The sequence below is a fragment of the Eleginops maclovinus genome, chromosome 1 (assembly GCF_036324505.1).
Source record: "Eleginops maclovinus isolate JMC-PN-2008 ecotype Puerto Natales chromosome 1, JC_Emac_rtc_rv5, whole genome shotgun sequence".
Taxonomy (NCBI): domain Eukaryota; kingdom Metazoa; phylum Chordata; class Actinopteri; order Perciformes; family Eleginopidae; genus Eleginops; species Eleginops maclovinus.
Window position 1 is genome coordinate 2,762,247 of NC_086349.1, and position 26,277 is coordinate 2,788,523.

Consider the following 26,277-nt stretch of genomic DNA (forward strand, 5'->3'; position numbering starts at 1 on the left):
GATGAATGTAAAGGACATACGAAACGATCGAAATGTGTATTTCCTGGTTAGTCGAAAATGACCTCTCAAACTACACGATCCCTCAGTTGATAGGGCACAGGAACAAGTAAACGGAAAAGAAGCCGTTGCGATCTGAATTTTCGCTCCATAATTTGAACCCTGTAAGATACTCACCGAAGATCACAAACACGGTGAGCCTCATAACGCATGGCTGTTAAAAACTAAAGCAAACATTTAAAATTGAACAATTAGCCTACTAGCACGGCAACTCTGGAAACCCCCATGACTCTTCTTCTTCTTCCTCTTCTTCCTCTTCTTCTTCTTGGCGGTTGGCAAACAACGTTTGGAAGCATTACCGCCACCTACCGATATGGAGTGTGAGTCTGGATACTAGTAATACCAAAACAAACAAAATAATAATACAAATAAAATAAAATAGATAAGAAATAATAATAATAAAAACACTTTTAATATAAACGACAAATTTGACTGATCAGACCTGTTCTTCTCAAGAAATTAAATAATAAACTGAAGCGTGCCTCACTTGATTTTTTTCTGCAGGATTTATGTTTAAAGGCTCACTTTCTGACTCCAGCTCCTGGATGAGTTGCTGTCTCTGCTGGACAAATTGAGCACAATTCTACTACATGTTCCACATTCTGTGCACTGTTACATACACTACAATTACCAGTACTACTTAACCCAGTATACCCAAATCTCATCCTAGAGATTATGTTTTCCCTCTTGCGTAGTTCTAGATGTTGACCTTGCTTTAACATACCTTTAGAAGAAGATAGTACTTCCTCCCGGTGATAGCATTGCTCCAATCATTTTGCCATTTCCTCATAGACTTGGCCTTGACAATGGGCTTAATTTCAGCCTTACTACAACTTATATTCATGCAGTGGCGTTTTCTCCCGGAGGCCAAGGGAGGCGTGGCCTCCTCATTTATATTCGATAAAAAAATATCCATGAGTTGGGATTCATGACGCACATTTTAGGTTCCAAATATGCCGTGTTTAATTCCCTGATGTCATGTTTTTCTTTGAGCAAGCAAAACAGCGCCCCTATAGGTGAAATACTGCCATCTAAGGAGACCCGTTTAACTTGGCCTCCACTACTGCTAAGGGTTTTAGCCAATCAGATTGAAGCTCGGCTTGTCACCGAACGCTCATCAAGGTCAATCAAACTGTAAAAATTTAAAAAATGAGGAGGCTAGCTTGTACGTGCCTCCTACACTAATACGTAAGTACGTAACCACACACAACCATGCTGTTGCTAACCGTGAAGGAAGGTTAGAAAGTAAGAATGGATGGCGACGGAGACCCAGAGTTTTTTCTGAGAAACGATTTCACTAAACTACCGTTTGAAATTCAGTTAAAAATAAAACAGAAGGGTAGGTCCACTCCGAATCTCGACCTTACTCAGGGAAGAGCTAAAGGAAATACCCGGACGTTTTGTGAAGGGAACTATACGAGAACGGACTGGCTAACAGGGAGTGTAATGCTAAATTGTCTTTTCTGCTGGCCATGCCTCTTGTTTGACCGCTCCAGCACCTTGAACAACCCATGGACATGTGAGGCCACCTGTAGGCTACAGTTCAGTGTATTATTGAGATTACAAATATGGGTGTAAGGTTTTGTGTTGTGTTGTGTTTGTTTAAGCTTGTTGCGATATGGTGTCAATAAATAGCAGCAGCTGCAATCATTTGTCCTGATTTATTTATGCTACTTTTAGTCACATTGTTGACATGGGTATGACGTCATTCAGTAGCTTACGATCTCTCTGGCCTCCTCTGTAAAATTGGCCACGCACCGCTACTGTATTCATGGTGACTTCAGATGACTCACATGCTTCTTAGCATTGTTATCTGCTTGTTCATTTACTCTGACTCCTAAATGAGCAGGAACCCATAAGAGACTGACGTAAATATCAGACTGTAACCTACTTATCATCTGTGCAATTTCTAGAACAATGTCCTGTCTGGATTGAGAACTTGTGTGTTGAATACTCATCAGTGCAGATGCAGAATCTGAAGCAATTAGCACCCCATGCCTAAGCCTGTTACTCTCAACCCAGGCCAGAGCAATGAGGATATCACCATGACTCATCCGGGTACTCCTCCTCCTCCTCTTCTTCTTCTTCTTCTTCTTCTTCTTCTTCTTCTTCTTCTTCTTCTTCTTCTTCTTCTTCTTCTTCTTCTTCTTCTTCTTCTTCTTCTTCTTCTTCTTCTTCTTCTTCTTCTTCTTCTTCTTCTTCTTCTTCTTCTGGTGCATGCTGGAATATTTTGGAGTGTGAGCGGAAAAAAAGAGCAACACTTTATACGTTACATTTTTCCGTTTGTTCTTGTTTATGGGTGTTAGTTTAATATAGTTTATCGGTGAAAGTGTACTTTGCTTAACTTTTGGGTCTTTTGGTGCTGTTTTTGGGGTGTTTTGTGGGCTTCTCTTACCGGTGTCTCGCCGGCCGGCGTCTGACACCATGGTAAATGGAGACTTTGCCAAACTCACGCGGAAGCACGGCATTAAAATATCGGCCGGCTTCCCATGCACTGTGGAGGATATCGGGCTGGCTGTGGGAGAAAAGGTCGAACGCAGCAGCATTAAGTCCCTGGCGCGGATGAACAGTGCAGTCATGATCTTCCTGGACCAGGTGGGGAAAGTGAACCGCGTTATCGAGACGGGCATCACGGTGAGTGAAATGTTTGTGCGGGTGCAGCCGCTGACGCTCCCCGCAACCAAAGTGGTTCTTTCCAACGTCCCTCCCTTCATAACTGATGAGTTCCTCAGTAGAGAGCTATCCAGACACGGGAAACTTGTTTCTCCGGTGAAGAAGATGCTGTCTGGGTGTAAGTCTCAGTTACTGAAGCACGTGGTGTCTCATCGCAGACAGGTCTATATGATAGGCTACTTAACAATCGGAACGCGGAGCTCAACCTCCGTTTTCACGTTAAAGTAGATGATTATGACTACGTGATTTTTGCAACCTCGTCATTTATGAAGTGTTTTGGTTGCGGGGAAGAGGGGCACACCGTGAGTGCCTGTCCGGGGCGCTGGGACTCCACTCCGCCTGGTCCGGATGTCACTTCTGCCTCCGCGCCGGGGCCGGCTGCGGCGGTGCAGGTTGTAGTGGAGCAGCGGGCGGCTGCTGTTGCTGAGGGAGGGGTGTCTCCAGCGGCGGTGGCCGTTAATGCAGCCTCTTTGGCGGTGGGGGGCTCCAAGCTGCTGACAGCGCCGCTGCTACTGAGCAGCCGGCTGCTGCTGTGTCCGACGGGGCATGCGGGGGTGTTGCACAGGGTGTGGGTGATGGTAAAGATGTTCACGAAAGGGAGGTTGTGGTTTTGTGTAGAGGTGAAGAAAATCAGGTTGGGAGAGAAAAAGAAAAAATAATAATAATAAAAATGGTGAAAAAAACACAAAAAAAACCCTGAGATAATCGAAAAAATGGTAGAGACAGGTGAAGTCTGCGAAACACAGGAGGGAAATATGGAAAACGAAACGCATATGGTGAAAACAAAAAAAAGACTGCTACTAAACGCAGAATCACAAGGAACAACGTACCTACTTATTTTTTGTTCCTCTGCCAAATTCCATTTTAGCCAAAAAGAGGAGTCTGTTTTCACAGAACAACAAGTTTGGAGACTAAGAAAACTTGTGTATAGAGTAAGGAAACAAATAAGCAGCAATGATGTTAAAACCTCTTATGTGTGTTTTAATTAACTTATTTGTTTTTATTGTTGTATGCACTACCTCACTCACAATGGACACTTTTAGAGTGGGAAGCCTGAATGTCAATGGAGCCAGAGAGCTAAGAAAGAGAGCCTTAATTTATCAAACAGCAAGAATAAAACATGTCGACGTGCTTTTTTTACAGGAGACGCACAGCGACGTTGGTAACGAGAATGACTGGGAAAAAGAGTGGGAGGGGGAAGTCATTTTAAGCCACAGCACCTCTCTCAGTGGAGGGGTGGGCTTCCTTCTCTCCAAGTCTTTTAATCCTGTCTCACTGGAGGTCGAGCAGTTTATCAAGGGGAGGTTGCTTTTAATAAAAGCAAGGTTTGACCTTTTTACGGCTGTTTTTATGAATGTGTATGCTCCAACAAACGGTGCAGAGAGGAAGCTGTTTTTACAAAAAGTTAATGATGTTTTAAACGGCTGTGCCACGGGGGATTTTTTATTCTTGGGTGGGGATTTTAATTGTACGGAAAATGCATCTTTAGATCGCAACCATGCAGAGCCGCATCCAGCATCCCAGCATGCTCTGAGGCAGCTGGTCCACTCCCACGGCCTGGTGGATGTATGGAGAAGGATGCACACAGACGATAGGCAGTACACCTGGTCCCTGGTCCTGGTGCTTCTATGTAATGTTTTTATTAGAAATGTTTTACCGAGAAGTGTTTATTGGCATTTTAATTCAGTTTTAACATTTGATAAACATTTTAAAGAGGCCCTTATTTATTTCTGGAGTGTTTTTAGACAGAGGAAGGGAGAGTTTAGCAGTCTTAGGCAGTGGTAAGACTGAGATAAGAATGCTCTGTCAACAGCACACCCTCAATGTCACACAGGACAACATCAGATCTATGAAAGACCTGGAGAGTGATATAGTGGAACTAGAAACAATAAGCGAGTCCACAGGAGATCGAGGATATATTGAAATCCTCAAAGAGAAAAAGATGGCTCTAGCCAGCCTGCTGGACGTTAAAGTTCAGGGTGCACTGGTCAGGTCCCAGTTTTTAAACATAAATGAGATGGATGCTCCCACTAGTTTCTTCACTAGAAGTTTGGGTTCAGCGCTGGTTTCATAGCTATATCAAAGTGTTGTACAATAAGATTGAGAGTGTGCTGAAGTTCAACGGTGGGCTGTGTGCTCCTTTTAGAGTGTGTAGAGGGGTCCGGCAGGGCTGTGCTCTGTCTGGGATGCTCTATGCACTCTCCCTAGAACCCCTCCTCTGCAAAATACGCTCCAAATTGCAAGGGCTGTTTTTACCTGGTTTTAATGGAAACACGGTTTTATCTGCGTATGCGGACGACATCGTTGTTTTTATTAGTGACCAGAGGGATGCAGATATTTTAACCATTATTGTGACAGATTTTAGTTCAGCATGGGCAGCGAGGGTCAATTGGAAGAAGAGTGAGGCCCTCGCTGTCGGTGAGTGGCGTGGCGGTCTCCCAGTTCTTCCCCAGGGCATGACATGGAAAAGAGATGGCATAAAGTACCTGGAGGTGTTCGTAGGGAACACAAATATAGTCCAGAAGAACTAGGAGAACGTCACAGAGAAGATTGAGGAAAAACTGTCCAAATGGAAGTGGCTGCTCCCGCAGATGTCTTTTAAAGGTAGAGTGTTGGTTTTAAACAACCTTGTGGCATCCCAACTGTGGCACCGTCTTACCTGTGTAGAACCTCCCTCAGGCCTACTGGCCCAAATACAAAATAAATTGGTAGATTTCTTTTGGGATGGGCTACACTGGGTGCCACAGGGGGTGCTGGTTTTATCTAGAGAGGAGGGGGGACAGGGCCTTGTCCACCTGGCCAGCCGAACAGCCACTTTTAGAATGCAGTTTCTGTAAAGGTATCTTACCGGCCCGGCTGATTTGGTGTGGAGAGATGTGAGCAGCTGCATTCTAAGACGCGTGAGTGACCTGGGGCTGGATGCTGCTCTGTTTTTAACTGATTTAACCATTTCAAAGTTAAGTGGGTTACCTCCTTTTTATCAAGGTGTTTTTAAGTGTTGGGCCCTTTTTAACCACAAAAGGTGTCCAAAGACTGACTCTCTGCACTGGTTGTTAAAAGAGCCTCTGATTCATGGAGCCAGGCTGGACATTAGCACCAACGAGACACCAGGACTGGCGGTGGCACTGTGCAGATCTGAGACCCTGAGCCTTCAGCAGGTGGTGGATGCAGTGGGGCTGGAGCTGAGCGGTGCCCGGACCTTGGGATCTCTGCTGGGTCTACACTCTGTCCGGGTGGCCCAGAGGATCCTGGAACTCTGGAGCTGAAGCCTCCGCGCTGAGGAACAGAGACTGTTAAGGAGCTACGGACAGGGCAGAGCCAAACCAACAGACCCTTTCCCGGAGATATACCTGAGCCCAGGGCTCGGAGAGCTGACGGGCCCCCTGCTCAAGGTTGCAAACCCAGAGAAAATGACCATGCACAAAGCTGACAAAAAGACAATATACATGAACATTGTAAAAACCATAAACAAAATTGGACTGAAGGACAGGGCCTCCACTGTGTGGAGCACCAGACTGGGTGCCGGAAACGGACCAGGCCCACAGTGGAGGATTCTGTACAAACTTCCCTTAAAAAAACGTACTGCCGACCTCCAGTGGAGAATTTTACACGGCGCTATCGCCTCCAATTCTTTTATCTCCATCATTAGTCCTGCTGTTATTAACAACTGTCCATTTTGTGGTTTTAGAGAGACTGTTTTCCATATTTTTACAGAGTGCCAGAGACTCACGGGTTTCTTCTCTCTTTTAACATTGGTTTTTTAGTCTTTTTAGTATAGCTTTTACCGAGAGCGTGTTTATCATGGGGGCTCCATACAGAAAGACAAGCAAGGAAAAGTGGCAGCTCCTAAACTACCTCTCTGGTGAAGCAAAAATGGCTATCTATCTAAGTAGGAAGAACAGAGTGGAAAACAGGAAGGGTCAAGAAGCAAAAGCGATCTGGCTGTGCAACATCAGAGCCAGACTCTGGCTAGAGCATCGTTTTTATAAAAACATCTGGGACTTGGAAGCTTTCAAACAACGTTGGTGTTATAAAGACATTGTATGTTCTGTTGTTAATGAGGATTTGCACTTTACACAAGTTTTTAAGGCTTAGCTTTTTTATTTATTTATTCTAGTTGATTTTTATTGCACAATAAAGCACTTTATTTGATGTAAGTGTACATTTGTTGAACATGTAATAAAGTATTTTTGTAAAAGTAAAAAAGTCTTCTTCATCTTCTTCTTCTTCTTCTACAGCGCTTCGCAACCAGCTTTATAGGTGCATTACCGCCACCTATTGTATTGGAGTGTAGACCAGAATTGTCTAACCCCCCCCAAAAGAATATATGTATATCTACATAAAATTTAAAATGCTATATTCTCTTTATTAATTCAGTTTGCCTTAAATTATACAAAAGTATTCCTGACCCAATATCTAATATCCTGAGTGTCTTTCTTTCTTGTCTGTATTTTTCACAACACAGCACAACATGTTCTACTTTTCTATGTTTCCTCTACCTGGCAGTGTTCACATAATCCTGATGGATGTTTCCCCGCGAAATGTAATGTTTTGTTCAGTCTTGTATGTCCTAATCTTAGTCTTGAATATATTTCTTCCTTGGTGCTCCTCTGGACTGTCCTGCCTCTGTTGATTTTTGTCTGTGATGCATAAAGATGTCGCCCTGTGTTTGCTGTGTCCCAAGTACGTTGCCAATCCTCGAAGACATAGCTTTTAGCCTCAGATTTACTGAGTGTTATTGCCATTGATTCCTCATGTTTGAGAGCCTGCTTGGCTAATTTGTCTACCATTTCATTTCCCTTAATTCCTCTGTGAGCTGGTATCCACATGTGTGGTCTCAATATTCCTACTCCTTAATCTATATAGTGTTTTATGCATTTCATTAACAAGATTCTGCCTTCGGATGTAAATGACCGAAGTGAGATTATTGCTGCACATGAATCAGAACAAAGAATAATCCTTTTGATTTGCATCTCTTCTACCCACTGATGTTGTAGTTGCCATCATAGCCACTGTAAATACAGATAAAGGGTCTGATGTTCTCCGTTTAATTGCAATATTAAATGTTGGTATACTAAATGCAAAGCCTGTATTCCCTGTACTAGGATCCTTTGATCAATCAGTATATAGTGGAGCATATAACTGGTATACTGTTCCTAACCTAAATCTGTGGGCACTGCGGGAAACAGCCAGGCTGGTGTTACTGTTGAAGGAACTGTAGGTTTAAATCTTTTCCTATACAATGACATGTTTTTAACTTCTCTCTCACTAATCCATGCAAAACATTCCTGTTTGCATTTTCCTCTCTCCCAACTCGGAAGAAGTACTTGCTAAACTCCTAGAAAACTAAGGTTATATCTAAAACCGAAGTGTTCCCTGTGTGCACATCTAATCTAGTTCCTCTCCCATCATTTAAACAAACTATGCCCTTTTCTTCTAATATTTCCTCAATGACCTCACCATCTGCATCTGTCCTCAGCCCCCCCTTATACTTTTAGACCTTACAGCTGCCTTCGTCCCTGCTGTGATTGTGAGACTGGGTTTGGCATTCTTATTTCTCGCCTGAAACATTCTTTGGGAATCACTAGTACTGCTCTAAAGTGGTTTCAGTCCTACCTCTCTGAAAGAAGTTTTAAAGTGACCCTTGGTGACCGTAGCTCCTCCTCGGCTCCTTTCCCATATGGGGTACCCTAAGGTTCCATTCTTGGGCCTATTTTATTCTCCCTGTACCTGCTCCCTCTGGGCGCTATTATAAAAAATATGGAGTCTCATTTCATTTTTATGCAGATGATTTCCAAATCTACCTGCCCCTGAAAACAAATGATCCTGGTTCTATGCAACGCTTGTCTGAGTATCAGCAGGACATCAGAGCCTGGGTGGCCTTGAGCTGTTTTAATTTGAATGAAAATAAGACAGAGGTGACAGTGTTCGGACATACTGGTGGCCAAAATGCCCTGCTTGTGCTTGATTTTCTGGTCCCATACACAAAAACCCACTGTAACAAACCTTGGTGTGCAGATTGATCAGGATTTAAAATTGGATAAACAGATTAATTCTGTTGTAAAATACAGCTTTTTTCAGATGCAAATTTGATCAAAGGTCAAGCCTTTCCTTTCTTTTAAAGACTTTGAGAGGGTAATACTTTGTTTTATCACACCTAAACTTGACTGCTGGAATGCTCTCTACATTGGAGAGAGCCAGCTTCCACCACCCTCTTACAGCTAGTTCAGAATGCTGCTGCACGCCTTCTTACGCAAGCGTTAGCACATTACACCTGTACTCGCATCTCTACACTGGCTTAGAATACATTTTAAAATTCTATTGTTTGCTTACGAAGCCCTTAGTGGTTTGGCCCCTCCTTGTGGTCCCGAGGTCGAGGTTGAAACAGAGGGGAGACAGGGCCTTTGCTGTAGCTCCCAGGCTGTGGATTTACTTTTTTCTACTATAAACAAACTCCCTCAAACCTATAGACACCATCTCCAACTCCTTCACCCTCCAACTCATTTCATTTCTCTCATTTCTCCATAGCAAAGCTATACAGCGCGGAAAAAAACAAGAGACCACTTCAGCATTATCACTTTCTCTTGTTTTATTATATATAGGTACGTCTTTTGAGTTAAATACTTTTTGGTTTTTTTCATATCAACTACAGGCAATTTTTCCCTGTGTTGGAGTTCAACACACACTGGAATGGCTGCCATACATGTGGAGATAAAGATTTAAGAAAAATTGGAGTGGTCTCTTAATTTTTTCCGCGGCTGTATAATACACAGCCAACTGGCCAATGCCTTCAACTCCTCAGCCACCTCAGAAACTGCATCCCGTCCTCCTTCCAATTACCTTTTCACATCATTCACCACGTTGGGCCTCAGTGCCGGCGCTAAGGGGGGGCATTCGAGGGCCGTGCCCCCCCTAGCGGTCATTGATGCCCCTCCTACCAGCTGTGAAGCATATTCTCGATCTGTCACAATCGACTATAATTGACGCTGAGTTCGAAGTTGCTAAAGAGTCCAAGCCCCCCCCCGCCAATGACCCAATGCCCCTCCAGTAGATCTGCTCTGGCGCCGACTCTGTTGGGCCTGGTTTCCCTAGTCACTGCCATGAAAACCTCAACCTCCACCCTGGACCCCACTTGTCTCTTTTTAATTCTTAATACATTTATTTTTTTTGCTGTTTCTCTTTATATTGAATTAATCATTATCTGTTGAAATTATTTTTGTTAAATCCATTCACTGATATATAATAGGTTAAATCAAAGAAATTGTTTATGCTTTTATTTTGAAAGCAGCTTTTGTCACCTGGTGATATGTATATATTGGAGACAGGTGATGGTGGCATTATAGCACACCAGTAGAGGCATATGGCAGGGCAGGGTTGCTAAGGAAAGCCATAGGAAAAGTGAAACGGTGTTAAGTGTACCGTTTGATATGGATCATGGAAAGAAATGAACCGTCGCTGAGACAAGTACTGCAATAGCACCCTTTATGGTTCACCTGCCGACACTCTCAAAAAACGACAAAACACCCAAAACTCTGATGCCGCAAGCTCACCTCCCCGTCGCTCTGACAACATCCCCCCTTCCCTGCACCATCTCCACAGGCTGCCCATCAAATACCGGATTGACTTCAAAATATTACTTTCTCACTTACAAAGACATCAACAACAGATTTTCTGAATGTGCTGTGGCAGCAGGTGGGCTCAGAGCTCACTGTAGACTCAGAGAGAGTTTGGGGTGTAGACAGGCTCAACAGGTCATGCACTTAAAGTTTTTAACAGTGAAATGTGTTTTGAAATGTTGTATTATGCAGCATATGTCTGAGTTCAAAAATACAAAACAAAACATTGAATGACTACAATCCTTTAGGTATTCCCCAAATGTGTCTCTGCGCTTCTCATGTTGGAAATTATGCAAATGAGAATTCCAATAAAGCAGCAACATGAGATTTAAAGAGGGGGTGTGGTCACATCCTTACATCAGAGGTCCCATCAAAGTCACATTTATTAAGTCACAAGCTAAAGTGGTGCCAAATCAAAACCATTTGGGAGAATGAATGGAAGTGAGAAAGGAAAGAAAAACATCCATCAGTGGTTTGTAAGGTCTGGAGGATGAGGTAGGAAAAAGGAGAGACATGCACCAAATGTCATGTCTTGCAAGAACTATGATTAGAGAGATATAGCCTATAGTAAAATTATATATTTATAAGCATATATTCAAAAGCATAATATGACGTAGCCTGAATTGAAAACAATACTGAAGTGACAAGCGTTTGATGCTCTTTTCAAAGTATGCTATGAATAAACAAAGTATATATTTGGTTTACTGTCCTAGAGTAGGCTATACATTGGAATGATTTCATACATTTTTATTTATCCTAATAATTATAAAGGTGTCCCTTGGAAATATTTCTTTACATAAATGGTGATCAAAACGTTTGAGATCCACTCAGATTAACTGAAAGTGAACTGTCTAAACACTCAAGAGAGTCTTTACAGTAGAAAATATAAGGATCAATAAAGTATCCAAAGGAATTCACAATATTAAAGAATAAATGAACACTCTCTACAATATACAGGTTATATACATGCAAAAGGCTTCAAATGTATTGAATAGTGTATGAACATGTTTAAATTGGGGGGTTGACGTGACATCCTCTAGGGGGGTCCGGGGATATGCCCCCTAGGCACAAAATGTTAAACATTTTAAAGTAAAGCGCTTCAATCCGGTGCACTTTGAGCGCAGAATTAGAGACTAGATCTAGAGGGTACAACTCTAAACACCCATATGAAAAAGATCCGCTTCAATAATCCAAAAAGTATGTGAACATAACCAATAACATACCATAGCCAATAACAAATAAATGTAACTTATTGTTCATTTATAGTTGTGTGTCTGGGCTCCTGAATCTGTCTCAGAGCCTCACTCTGTCTCACTGCGGGTGTCTGATAAGTTTTTATCCCCGACTCTCATCACTTTTCAGCGGTAAATTGAAAAATGTAACCGGAGTGAAAAGGGTGTTACCTCTTTCTCATTAGCAATGTATGTTTCTTACATCAACGGTCAGAAATGGGGGTTTTTCACCTATGAGATCTGCCAGCGCAGCGCCCACCAGATCTGGCGCCCTAGGCGACCGGCTATAAAACTGGCCCTGCCACAACTAGATAGATAGAACCCCCCCCCCCCAAACTGCAATACATAATCAAACCTTTAGAGGCAGCGATGAGCCGCAACGCTTCCTGTCTGCCACAATACCAAAAGAAGAAGAAGAAGAGTTTGAGGTCGCTCTGACTCAAGATGGCGGCCTGCTTAAACCTTGCTCTTCGAGGTGCTCTTCTATCAAAGGGAAGACATTCAGCGGCAGTCGGAATACGGTTTGTTTGCAACCCTCCTCCGGAAGAGAAAAGGAATTTGATATCAGAATCTACGGAGGAATACAAGTTCGTAGAGCGGCTCATTCCGCCGTCCAGGGTGCCCACACCGCCTAAACACGCCGGTCCCACCCCGTCCGGTTGGACCCCTCCGGCGGACACCCCTCCGCCCCTGCCCTACATGATCCGCCGCTCCCGCATGCACAACATCCCGGTGTACACCGACCTGACCCACGGCAGCCGCAAGACAACGCTCGTACGGAAAGTGGAGGGGGACATTTGGGCTCTGGAGAAGGACGTGAAGCAGTATCTGAAGGAGGTGGTGGGGAAGGAGCTGCCCACACAGGTCAACGAGGTCACCATGACCTTGAAGGTCAAAGGTCACTTTGATAGTGAGCTGAAACAATGGCTGGCCAACCAAGGCTTCTGAGGAGGAGGAGGAGGAGGAGGACAACAATGACGACTGTGCCATCATGATGATCATAGAGCTGCCCTGGACAACACCAGGAGACATGTCCTATATAACTTTAAAAACCTATATATATCCATGAGAAAGGACAGCTTTGACTACTGCACCGTTATTTGACTTTAAGACACCACAGAGACCTTGACTATGGGATCCAACAGTGTAAATACATGTCATGAATGAAAATTAAATATGAAAACATGGCACACTCTTTTTCTTGTTTTCTCTCACCAGCTGTTTCAGATTGAGAGATGGTGTCATCCAACGTTGTAACAGCATGCAGTCCTTTTTAAGTTTTCTTCATCTGAGATCAGAATCAGAATACCTTTATTGGTCTCACAGAGGGGGATGTACAATTGTTACAGCAAAGAGCCAACAATATCTTATCACAAGCATGCATTAAAAAACATTAAAGATAAAGAGATAAGAAATTACACAATTCACAAAATACACATCCAGTAACAGTCTAGCGAAGCAGCCAGTTTTAATAAGGCCTCAATTAGTTTCTGGAATACATTTTCAATAGGTTTTAAAATGCTATGATATGGGAAGTAGACTTGTATGAATGATTAGTTTTCTGACATTGCAATTTAAACATAAATTGTTAACATTTGTTATTATAATTTACTGAAAGTATCTACATTAACGTCACGTAGATAAAAAATAGTTGTTACAATCAACATTTGGGCAAAACTAATACTAACCTTCAATTATTTGTCACATGCAGCTTCAATATATGTTATTCTAAAGTTGTTCTGAAAGTGAATTCTGAGTGGCATTAAAAACCATTCTTAAACCTTAGAAACCCTGTAGAATTTCTGTTGATCAACTTGTTGCTGCAGCCCTAAAAGACAATCACAAAATGTAAGAAACTAAACTGAGTGATGAATCACAACATAAAACTGTCTGGATAACAATTGAAGTTTAAAACATTGACATTTATTCAGCAATACAATATAAACATTAAAATAGAGTACGGCAAAGGACAAAGAAAGGGGGAAATATAAAAGGAGGATTGTTGAATTGTGAATATACAGTTACTATTGCATTATGTCAGGGATCAGGAATGAAGCAGGGAGAAGACGTCTCTTATTCGCCTGGTGAGTTCCTCCAGTCGATCAGCTGCAGAAAACACAACAGAAAGGAACACGTATTTATCAGCGGAGAATTGATCTATGTGTGAGTGTGTAAGTGAACAAGGACATTCTCTTACGTAAGCTGTGCTTCTCTCCTCTGCTCCGGTAACTGGGCTGTGTTTTGAGCTGGTTTACCTCCTCAGTAGTGGATGCAGAAGCTTCTGACACTTCCTTTAGCATTTCCAACTCCTGAGAAAGAAGAAGCACACAGCAGGAAGTGTCAGGACCAAGTTTCTTTCCAAATTTGATTTGAATTTTTTAATAAGAAGTGTTTGAATGAAGCTTCATACGTTGTAGAAGTTGTGAGACAAACTGATTCTATCTCTGATAACAAAACGTGCGTGTGAATTTAAGCAAAGCAAACATTCATCTAACGTGGGAGGACGTAACTCTTTCATTCCTCATCTTGACGCAGTGATACTGTCTCACTGTTACTGTGTTATGTGAAGGTAAAACACCACAGTCAAGGCAGAGATGATTTCTAGTGTTGAACAACAGAAACAGGGAATTATCTCCTCAGAGTTTGCTACGACCTAATAATATTCAATTGGAATAAAGTGATTCATCGGTTCAGATAAGCGAGTCCTATTTTATTTAAATCCCTTCTTTAACAGATAAATGGTTGCTTTTTGTGCAGCATACAGACAGATTTTTATATAGTATATAACTTGTTTTCGCTAAACACCAAAAAATAAGGAATGAAGCAGAACTTTTGGTTTGATAAAAACAAGTTGAATAGTGGGTACGATTACATCTGTGATTTTCATTACATTTACCTTTTTGGATTTCCCAACACTCTGGTGCTATCAGAAACGTTAGCATTTTATAATCCTACGCAGCCACCACTGAATCTATTTGTTCTACTACTATAATTATAATAACATTAGTGTAGCTTTATCTTAATCTGCAACAGTGCACAAACACAGAGTTTTAACAATAAAAATCATGAGATCTGCTGAAATCAAATGTCAACGTTCTGATAAAGCTGCAAAGCTTGGAACTCTACAGTATGACTTTTTCCTACAGGTCAGGCCTGTGTTGGAAAGATTTTTGAATAGTGATGCTCAACAGATGAAGGAGTACCATAATGAAGGCCAGCAGCAGCACGTGTATCCTCTGGAAGACGTGGGTCTCTGTGCTGAAGCTGGGGGGGTCTCTGCTGCAGTAAGCTCTCAGGTCTGTTTCAAAAACATGGCTGAAAGCAGCCATCAACATCTGGAGGTCACAGGCTGCCACCCTTAGAGAGCCCGGAGAGAACACACCGGGACTCTGAGTCTCACTGCTCAGGAACTCACACTGAAGAGGACAGGAGGAAAGATTTGAGAGAGAGACAAATATTATAATTCCAACATTAGCAATTGAGTTCTTAAAACCTAGTGTAATGGACCTGCAAGACTGAGTATGCTAACAGGCAGGCAGAGATCTGCCTTTGCTTTGTAGAATTCTTTCAGAACTGTGAAGGAGACAACACCAAAGATATAACGGGGAAGAGTTTTCTCCTAGTATGCTCTACACCAGGGGTGTCCAAAAAAAAACCCCAGAAAACTATACCAAGGTCTGCGCCACTCTCTAAAGGTATATTGCCTCATAAGTTAAGATAAAAGTTAGCAAAATCCACTAAATGTAGGTAAATTATGCTCGATACTACGGTGAAAAAAACCAGCTTGCATCACAGCTTCAGCCTCAGATTGCTTATAATGAGGGGAAATAGGAAAGGAATATTTCAAGCTTACTATGTAAATAAATTATACGTTTTTTTATCAACTAAGAATGACTGAATTTATTTGAAAAGCTACAGACATGAATACTGTGTAATATATGTGTACATATTATTTCATTACACTTTTATAATAATGACAATGGGCCGCGGTTGGACCCCCGGACCATAGTTTGGAGACCCCTGCTCCACACATTTAACAAACACGATATGCCGTAGAAAAAAGGTTCATTTTACCTAAAGCAAAACATGGTCTGTTGGAAATGATCTCCGGGGCACATTGTTCAAGAGAATAATATGTGCACTCCTGAAATAATAATTGAACATTTTCTCTGTGTGTGTACATTTCATTGATTTCTTACTCATGGTGGAAAGGAAGATCATTTTAGTTTATTTTAATTACTTCGTTTATTGATTGTTAATAACTTGAGATGTATTCTTGTTGTGTCTGTTACTGTGTTTGAAGAATAGCCAATGCTCATGCCGCGGCTAACGTGGATCCTAATAAAGACAAAACACAAAGGCCACTGGAACACGTACCTCTGACTGCAGCTTCTCCAGTGTAGACTGAGCGTGCTGCAAAGGAGCGGCTACATCCTCAGGCTCTTCTCGACTTGATCTGTGGGACAATGATTTGGTACTATTGCGTTAAAGCCCTGTGAAATAAAGAACAGCAGTCAGAGACATGCAAAGACACTGATGCTGCAGGCCAACGACAGGGAACCATATGAAGCGCCACCAAACTTCTATCAGTCATATTGAGTGATGCAGGAACGAGTCCTAAAATCCATAAATGAGTTAGCTTTTTAACTCTTCTAACGCTTCTGTGTGTCATGAAAAAGGCGGTTGCTAACAAGTGACTAAATGCGACTAAAAATCATCCCCCGAACATTAGCATCCTTTAGCTTTGAGGTGGTGATGTGCAGTCATTGGAATGTGATTTCTGATGGTTTTTAGCTTTTGACATCTGGTGATTGCATTTACGGCCCAAAAAAATCTGAAAGTGGTGTTAGTAGGTGGAGATTAACATGTAATTCTCAAAAACGTGTGCCTACAAAAATACATCGTCACTGCACCAATCTTTCGGAAGAAATTCAAGAAGAGAGAATGGCGACATGCTGCAGATAAAAACGTGAAGGGTGTGTGTGCAGCAGGGCTGCTCAAAGACAGCATACGTACTTGATGTGTGCAGGCCAGGGGTCCAGGGTGGGTGTGAGCATTTGTGTGAAGTGAGGCAGATTCTCGGCAGCGTAGAGCTCGTTCAGCAGCGCCTCCTGATTCGTTCTGTGCCCAGCAGACTTCTCGCAGGAAGGAACTAAAGACAGCAGCTGCTCCAGGAACTGAAGCTGCCGGTGAGGACTCGCATCACCCTGGAGACATGCTTTGATAAATCATACAGACCAAACAAGACATTTGAAGTTTATTATAACTAGGTCTTTACGATAAGGACTTCTCTTACACTATAAAGGACCTAGTTGTTGCCCCCTCTGTTAATATAAGTATGTCAAAATAATAGACAAAACAGCAAGGATTTTTGTACCATAGGAGGATTTGGGCGCTGTTCTGTCAACAGAGCCTGAGAGTCGTATGGTTTATTTTATCCTTTTAATACACATATTTTAATCATTTCTTTTCATTCCAATTCAACGTCTGAATATCTGACGAATAAAAGTGTTTTGTCTTTTGAAAGGGCGTATTTGTCTTACTCTGCTATTTTTTTTTTATGGCATTTGGGGCTTAACAAAGTTATTGTGACAAGCTTGATTGGAACACATTTTGAATATCTATGTATATTAATTGACTACATTTACACTTGTTTTATGCAGCCTCTCACCCTGATCAGGTCCAGGTCCGCTGCCCTGCACAGCATCAGCTCCTGCCCCAGCATAGCCATTTCTGTGAGTAGTACATCAGACCAAAGCAGAATAACATAATAATAATATAGGTGTTTATGAAAATACATGCGAGACTGTTAATTATGTACCATTGGAGACATCAATGTTACCTTTAATCTGAACATCCGGGTCTTTGGATCTCATAGATATAGCCTCGGAATAGGCGAAGTTTGGGTTAATACTGTAAAGACACATGTAAGATAGGGAAAAGGAATAGCTGATTAGCAAATCATTTTTGATATAAGACAACAGGTGTTATGTGTCTTACTGTACCTGCTGCAGATCCACGCCAGGATGTCTGTGCGGTGCTGGGAGGGGGTGCAGAGCAGCTGCAGCATGCTGTCTGCTTCCTGCAGGTACAGACCCTCCACCAGGGGACAGGACGCAGTCTCACAAAGACAGAACCACAGGATAGTACTTTTAAGAAAATATAATCTTTATCATATGTAATTCTATGTTATAGCAAAGAAGATATGTAGTTTAAAGGGAAATATATTGATGTAATCAACATAGAAATAGCCTCAAGGGTTTATATTTATATTTCATAGTTTTTCCAAAATTTAAAAGGGGTTAGCAAAAAAAGGGCATTAAACAGTTTAATAGGTTCAAGGTTTCAATTTTTAAAGGGTTTTATTGGTCATTGCACACAAAACGCTTTTTTTGGGGCAATGAAAATCTTTGCGGGCCCCCTCCAACAACCAACATACATGGGAAAATAACATAAATAAAATAGTCAAAAAGAGAAGAATTTTTCAATATCAACAATAAGATTTGGGATGTGAAATAATAAAAATTGTGGAAACTTGAGATGGGGGAGGTATGGACAGATGCTATATTTTTATAACAGATGTAAGGGCAGAAATGAAAATATATAATATGTAATATAAACGATATGTATGGCAGAGTGTATAATATATAATATATATAATATTATGCTGTACAAAACGATTGATAGACTTTCACACGCCGGAGTTCGCTTTTAAAACCCGGGGTATAAAACTGCCGGGTCTGGTGGTTTTGGTCCGGATGCTGCGGTACCGTTCCCGGCGCAACAGAACAATTGTTGCGGGGGTGATGGGGTCCTTTAAACCTCCCGGGCCCTTTCCTCACCGCGGGGTGTAGAGGCCCTCCAGGATGGCAACTCCTCCTGGTGATGTTGACTTTTTCCCCACCCTCTGTAGGATCTTACGGTTGAGGGGGGTGAAACTGCCAAAAACCAGGCGGTGAGCACCCATCGGGATACTCTCGATGGGCCCCTGAAGTTGCAGATACCCGGAGTCCATTTTTTGAACTTCCGCACCCTGGGAGGAAGAAAGGCTTGCGAGCCGTCTTGGAATGCCCTGGTGTGATGGTCCTGAGTCCCACGATGTTTCCCCCAAAGGGAACCTAAAGCTGGATCTCCCCACAGGAGCCCGTCGATGGGATGGGTTTGTGTTCTCTCTGCCTTTTCCGTAGCCCCACAATCACTCCTTTGTTTTTTGACTTTGAATGGGGGTTTTTTCCCTGGCACCAAGATTAGGGCTCTGACCTCCTCCCCCTTACGCCGTCTCGTCCCCGCTGTGACGGGCCGATGACGTCGGGGGTTCAAAATTTTGATGTGGTTTTTGGAGCTGTGTGTGGCCACGCATCGGCGGAACGGGGATAGGGGAAGGGGGCTGACAACAACCCTGGGGGGCCCGGGTTGGGGGTAAAGGTGGGGGGGTTGATTTCCCCACCGCACTCCTAGATCTCCCCCGTCAGGAACCATATCCATCACAGAGGGCGCTTTTGAGCCCAAGGTCCCTGAGCTTAAAATTTGGGGGGCACAATGGGTTGAATCGAACGTATCAAGAACAGCATTCTCAATAAGTTTTTCCTCTGGCCCAGGGGGGAGAGGGCAGTGTGGAGGTGGGGAGATGGCATCTCCGGGGACCTTTTTGCTCTGTAGGCAAACTGGGGGGCCCCTGATAGGGGGGGAGGAGGTATAAAAGTTTTGAAAACCGCTCAAAGCCTTAATGAGGATGGGTGAGTGAAACTGGCGGTAGCCCATTGGGGCAGAGGGGTTTTGTCTTTTTGGGCAGGGAAAAGATGGACTTTTTAAAAAGCTGTGGGGACACAATGGAGCAGTGACCTTTTAAAAATGTCTGTGAAACTCTGCCACTGAACTGCACAACCTTGAAGCACAGCCAGGACCATCGGGTCCTGGGCCCTGTTGCGTTAAATCCTTTTCAGAGTTACACAAAATCTTGGTTAAAAACCAGGGCGGGATCCGGGGGCCTTTGGTGCCCCACACCGGGGGGGTTCTCAAAGGGCATAAAATGTTTCAGTTCACGGGAGGATCAGACATTTCCCTCAACACCACCGTTGTCCTTTTGTTTGTTTTTTTTTTTTTATCCAGACCCCCATTTCTGGCTTTGGGGCCCCTTGTAGTTCGACCCCCACCTTTCCTGTATGTCTTTTCCATGCAATAGCCCCCGGGAGGCATACTGGAATTCCTGACTCAAAAAAACACCCCCGCTGTGCGCGAGGGCCCGGCTTTAAGTCAAGTCGGACCTCCCCGTTTTATCCAGGGCTTCTCTTTGGGAATGTCCGACAGAACCCGGGCACACTCACGAGCATTTGCCGTGTAGCAAAGCCCGGTCAGTGTGTGTGTTTTATTCGTCCTCCCAAACACACACCACTCCGTGATGCCAAGCATGGGGGAAGCAGAGTAGCCCCTGCTGGGACCACCGCATGTCCTTCACGGGTCGGCCCCCTTTCAGTCTTGCCGGGTAAACAGGACAGAAGAAGGGGAAAATATTGGTCTGACTTGCCAAAGGGGGGGCGGGGGAGGGCTTTATTCCCATCCCGGGAAAGGGGTAAACATGGCCCAGTGTTTTTTTCCCCCGGCGTGGGGCAGCTGACGTGCTATAGTATTTCGGCAGGACTTTTTTCATGTTGGCTCGTTAAAAACCCCGGCCAATAAATGGGGCCCTCGGGCCCCGAGATCTCGTCCTTCGAAAAACCCTACAGCCCTCACCCTGTGTTGTTGTCACGTGCGGGGGAACAACACTGCTGTTAGAAAAACGATGTGAACCCCTCGGCGATAAAAAAAAGGGCCCGGGATATCATGATGTGCCTTTGGTGGGAAACACCCAAAAATGACTCCACATCGACACCAGTTGTTTGACGAACCAAACCTCCCCCTTTCTTCCCCGAGTTTATTGTCCGGCCCCGGGGATGAATGAAATCCGTGGGAGCAATGGCGGGGTCCGGGGTTGGGGTCGACCAAGTCTCCGTGAAAACCAAAACTTACAGGTCTTAATTTTCCCTTGAAATGCCCCCCTCACGATTCGTCCAGCTTATTATCCAGGATTGGGCATTTGCCAATAAACCGGTGAGGGGGCCGTTTTCCGTTTTCCCCCAGCCGACCCGGAACCCCCCCGGGAACCTCGTGGTCCTTCCCCTCGCTCCACAGGGAGAGCTCCAGCGGGAAACACGGAACTCCCCTTGTTTTCAGGCGTCGGGATTATGCTGTCCCAGCGACCTGAGGTTAAATTGTTCTCTATCAATTTGGGTGAAGGGCCGCTTTGGGGGGGTTTCAGTTTCAAAAAAATTAAAACAACCAACCCAAAAAAAAAAAACACTAAGAAGTGGAGTTGTTGGGAGCCGGGGACACGGCAGCCTCCCTCGCCATCTTCTTACTCAAAATAACGACCTTACACATAACATTTCATACCCGATTCCTGTTTTACATGTGACTGTCAAATGTTACTTAGGCCATCCTTCTTTCCGGCAACTTTACAAAAACCCCCTGGCCCCCGGTTACCCCCACTTCACTCAACAATTAAACATGACATTCTGTTTCACTTTTGGCAATTTGAGTTTTTGTAGAATTTACTTTGAATGCAACTTGTAGAATTGAATAAATTTACTATTTCTTATTTTACTATTTTAGATTTTTTGTGCATGACTTTTTATCTAACAGTGTTGTATTTTACTTCTTTTTTTAAATGTATCTTCACTTTTGCTGCAACAATGAACATTTCCCTTCTGTGGGACAAAAAGTATTCTGATTCTGAACATAACTTGGGACAATAACCATAAAAAACATTTACCTGGTTCAGGTTGAGAGCCGAATGTTTGAAATGTACAGATAAATTATTTTTTTGACAAGTTTCCCAAATAAAACCAAAATATTCATTTGTTTGACTCCACTAAATTTATTTGAACACTCACAGTTAATGTGTATGTACAAAAACTAATGATATGCTGATATGGTACAGGGCAGTACTGTACTGCATATTACACAGTATTTTGAGAACTGTGAAATGATCCTTTCTACATAACGAGTACTTTTTCTTTTGAACTATATTTAGTCATGTTGTACTTTTAGATGAAGTTTATGTTGATGCCAATACTATGTGCTTTGACTTCAGTAATAAGCCTTGTACTTGTAATAGAGTATTTTAAGACCATAGTATTTGTACCTTTACTTAAATAAAGGATATGTGTACTTCTTCCAACACTCCAGATATCCATTCTTAAAATCCAAAGAGTAAATCAACAAATGTATCTAGAAAAGTCTCTAAACCCCCAAAAGCAGTCATTTGAAACGATAGATGTTTGTTGAATACCTTCGGGTATACAACCCGGGGCTGGATAGCAGATTAAACATGTTGTTATTCTGACTCGGATGTTTTCCTTTCAAGTGGGAACGAATCACGTAGGAACGTTTAGTGAGCTAAACATAACAGTTAACGTTAACTATTAGCATTTTGAGAATAAACAAAAGTAACCAAACTTTGAGAAAGCTCTCATTGATATTAATTTTAAATGTTTCCTCAATATTTTCACTTCTTTGTTACCTGCAGTGTAGCATAAACGTGTTCAACGAGTTGTTTTTCTTTCAAAGCCCCCGCCATTTTCCTAAAAAGCTCCCCGTATCTGCCGCTTCATAAACTTCTTCTTCTTCTTCTTCTTCTTCTTCTTCTTCACAGCTCTTGGATGACTTACTGCCACCCACTGGTCGGGAGGGAGGGGAACAAACAAGGTAGAGATAAACAAACAGAAAACTAATAAAATAATATTAACTCCAAAATGATGTCCTTTTACCTTGGTGTTTATTCATAGCATACTTTGGAAAGAGTATCAAACACTTGTCACTTCAGTATTGTTCTCAGCCCTTATAGAGGCTACGTGATATTTTGCTCTTGAATATATGCTATGAAATATATTATCAAGTAGGGGTACCTCAACCTTAAGGGCCTCTTCTAATGAGTACCACTGTGTTTTTTAGTTACCACCTAAGGAGCGGTAAAGACAGTTCAGCAATGTGAGTGTGATGAGGTTAATTATAGATTTCTGACTTGTACGTTTGCAATCTATCATAACGTTTCTATTTCTGATGAGTGTAACAGTTATAATATTATAAAGTGGAAATTGCATACATTAAGACAGAAAAATGTGTCTGTCTTAATGTATTTTCAGTTATTGGGCCTGGTTGATTTATTGGTAGTGTTGATACCACCAGGACCGTTCTCCTTGCCACTGCTTAGTAAAAAAGAAAAATGTGAGGAACACAGAGGTAAGAGCTAATCTTAGGGATGATGGAAATCCTTCAGTCCGACTGTCAGAAGGACATGGATGTCGTCAGGACACTGATCCAGAACAGTCAGAGGCTAGCAGTCCAAAACCTTGTCAACACTCATTAGCTTCGTCATTAATGTGATTGAGATACAAAATAGAATTTAGAGAATAGCTATTAAAAAAACTAACTGTGTTGGACAATTTGAGACCACTTCAACTCAGTTATTTTACTGAAGAGATCAAACCACAGATATACAAGATAAAATAAGAATAACTTTTGATCCCAGACCTTTTTGTCGACAGAGAGCTGACAATGAAACACTTGAGATTCTGATGGGTCTTTATTCAATCAATAGGAATGATTAGTTATTAAAAAAATACTTGATAATACAAACAGAAAAAGGATATGGATTAGAGCAACTTAATTTACATTCACACAAACATAATAGATCCATAAGCTAGTAAAAATAGAAAGATGTTTCATTTCCTGTTAAGCAGAGGTTAGATGCTAAAACTCTGTATGTACAACATGTATACACCGATTCGGCGAAGTGACCGGAAGTAGAGCGGCCGCCATTGATGCGGTGTGCGTGCGGTGTGTATTTCGCGGTATTTCCATAGACAGTAAAAGGGATATTTCGCTGGATTTGTGAACGAGATTTGTGAAAAGCAATAATTATGCCCAGACAGTCTGGAAGGGCGTGTGCCGTCATCGGCTGCTTCAATAACAGCCAAAAGCTTCAATTATGGAAGAAGTCTGTGTGCGAGACACACAATTTAAGCGTAAAAGAGGACTGTCCATGTAGTAGACCATTTGGTCTACACCGCTTCCCTGGTCGTGTGGAGGATGAAGGTGTTCGGAAGGTGTGGATAGTAAACATCAACAGAAAGAACTTCATCCCAAATAAAAACAGCACGGTAAGTAGGCCTATTCTCAGTATTTTCTTGGTGAAGGTAATTAGCCTAGTTAACCATTGTGAGCCTTTGTTTACAGTGTGAACACATTTTAGGCTATGCTAACGTATGCGAAGGTCCGTGCTAAGGTAATGTTTGGCTAACGTTACATGTCGTGAACGAAGCAAAAAAGTGTTTTTGTTTTTGATCACGTCGCAGCCATATCATGTTAATGAAATGTCATGTAAGCTTGCGTTAGCATGTTAGCTACAACAAACGTCAACACATAGCGATGTGTGTTGACAGTCTATTTTCTTGCTGTATCCTATTTTAATATGTCATACTTATTGCTGAAACAAGTATTTAATTCCAACATTAATAATTGCATTATTTTTTAATCACGTGGGCTGTCCTTAAAGATTAAATGCTAGTTAGCATGCTAAGGTCAGTAAGTCAATTCAACGGAAGCTAGCTGTGTTTACATCTCCTTCTACTTTCCGTTTACTAATATTTAATTATATTAATTCATGAATTAATATCAGTAATTTCAGATACCTTCATCAGTAACTGGAGGCCACTGTCTGACATCGTCCAACCAAGTAACTTTATTCATTTGGGGTTATGGTTATCTTGCTATTATTGATAGCATCAATGACTGTTGAATGGATAATGAGTGTAATGATTGAGCACGCACACCGCAGCAATGGCCCCGTCGCTAGATGGCGACATACACAAATCGCTCACCGAATCGGTGTATACGACATAAAAAAAGCATCTATAAAAAAAAACCACTTTATACAAAGACAAAAGCTCTTTGGTTTAATTCTCCCTCTGTGTGCACATGCATGAATAAGAGTAGCATCAGAACTAAATCAAATGGTGCCCTGATCCTGCACTGAATCCACTTTATGAGATGGTCCTGGTGTTTGCTGGACTTTCTTGGGCACCCTGAAGCCTTCTTCAGAACAATTGAACCTCTGTCCTTTATGAAGACTGAGTTCATTTTCATAGCAAAGAGGGCCTTCGGAATTAATTGCAATTCATCTGATCAGCCTTCATAACATTCTTCATCCTTAAAACGGAGACAGCAGACTTTGTGAAAATTAGTATTTGTGTCATTCTCAAAACCTTTGGCCACGGCTGTAGACAGCTGACAATGACACGTGTTCAATCAATGTGGCACACTCAAGATTCAGATGGGTTAGTCAATCAGAAGGAATGATTAGTTATTAAAAAATAAATTGAGAGGTTGGCACTTTGTTGGACAGCATGTATATTACAAAAAGCTTTTATAAAAAAGGACACGTCCAACAGGACTTTGGTTTAATGTTCCCTCTGTGTCTGTGCCTGAATAGGAGAAGCATCAGAACAAAATCTATTGTTTGCACAGTGCTGTACAACTGTATATTTGTGTATTTCTGGTTCTAACAATAGCATAAGGAAGATGTCTCACCAAGGCATGTGCTCTCAAGGGATTCCTCAGAATCATCATCTCCTCACGCAGATGTTGATTTGCTAGTGATCGCTACCTGTCCACATCACTAATCCACCTTCCCTTAAAAAAGCTGCCTCTCCAAAGAAGCATCATTCAGAATCCATTCATTAAAAGTTCATCACTTTCTTGTCTGGTGAGAAATCTCATTTATGCTGCAGTTCTCCTTCAAAGCTATTGTTTTATTGTCTCATTATGGGATGTCGAGACTCACATATTGGCAGACAAGCTTATCTCAGGATAAGCATGGAAAGAGCCAGGCAGAGAGTTAGAGGAGCTTGCAGGCGCCGGTGGGCCGACTCTTATAGGCAACAGCAATGGTGTGGACTGTTTCTTTGATATTGCAAAGTACATTTAGCCATTTCTTTCTGATCTGGAGATGCAGCAGCTGGCCCCTGCCACAGACCTAGCTGAAAGGGTCAGTTGAAAAAGAGGATGTTTAGAGTTAATGTCCATTCACTCAAAGTAACAGGAAAAAAGAATGGCAGGGAATGATGTGAGAAACTAGTATGGAGGGGTGGAAAACAAGCACTAACCTCTAACAGGGTTTCCCACAGCGCTTTCCTGTTAAGGCGGCCGCCTTAACAACACGGGGTTGCCGCCTTGACTAACGTCACGTCTCCAGAAAAAAAAAAAAAAATTATATAGATATAGGCCTATAGCGATATTCGCCGTTTTACTCTTTCATGTTTTCTACCTTTCATTCCAAACCGTGACTGACAGTCTATCTTCTCTGCAGAACGCATTTTAAAATAAAAAACAAAAAACAAATAAAAGAAACGTTTTAAAATGTGGGGCTATGCCTCCAAATATGCCTCTGAATCGCGTGATGCGTCCGAACAGCGGCATCTAGTGGTATATGTCATTGTGCTATCATCGTTCGACCAACATCCTTCAAAACCAGCATTTTTCGGAAAGACTACTATTTGGATAGCTGACAACCTGTCGAATCTACTATTTGGATGGCTGACAACCTGTCGGATCGAAAAACTCAGCCCAAAATCGCCGGCTTCTTCATGCGACGTAGCCGGCCG

General features: G+C 42.4%; 2 protein-coding genes and 1 pseudogene across 2 annotated transcripts in view; 2 read left to right on the forward strand and 1 right to left on the reverse strand.

Moving 5' to 3' along the window:
- LOC134871481 (HAUS augmin-like complex subunit 7) overlaps positions 1-26,277 on the forward strand; it is an 85,319-nt gene that overhangs the window by 30,741 nt on the left and 28,301 nt on the right. The window lies entirely within an intron of this gene.
- LOC134877668 (large ribosomal subunit protein mL49-like) lies at positions 11,955-12,766 on the forward strand. Its single transcript, XM_063903293.1, has one exon. It carries the CDS (start codon positions 12,023-12,025, stop codon positions 12,524-12,526), a length of 504 nt encoding a protein of 167 aa, XP_063759363.1. The 5' UTR covers positions 11,955-12,022; the 3' UTR covers positions 12,527-12,766.
- On the reverse strand, positions 13,480-22,270 carry LOC134882865 (HAUS augmin-like complex subunit 7; annotated as a pseudogene).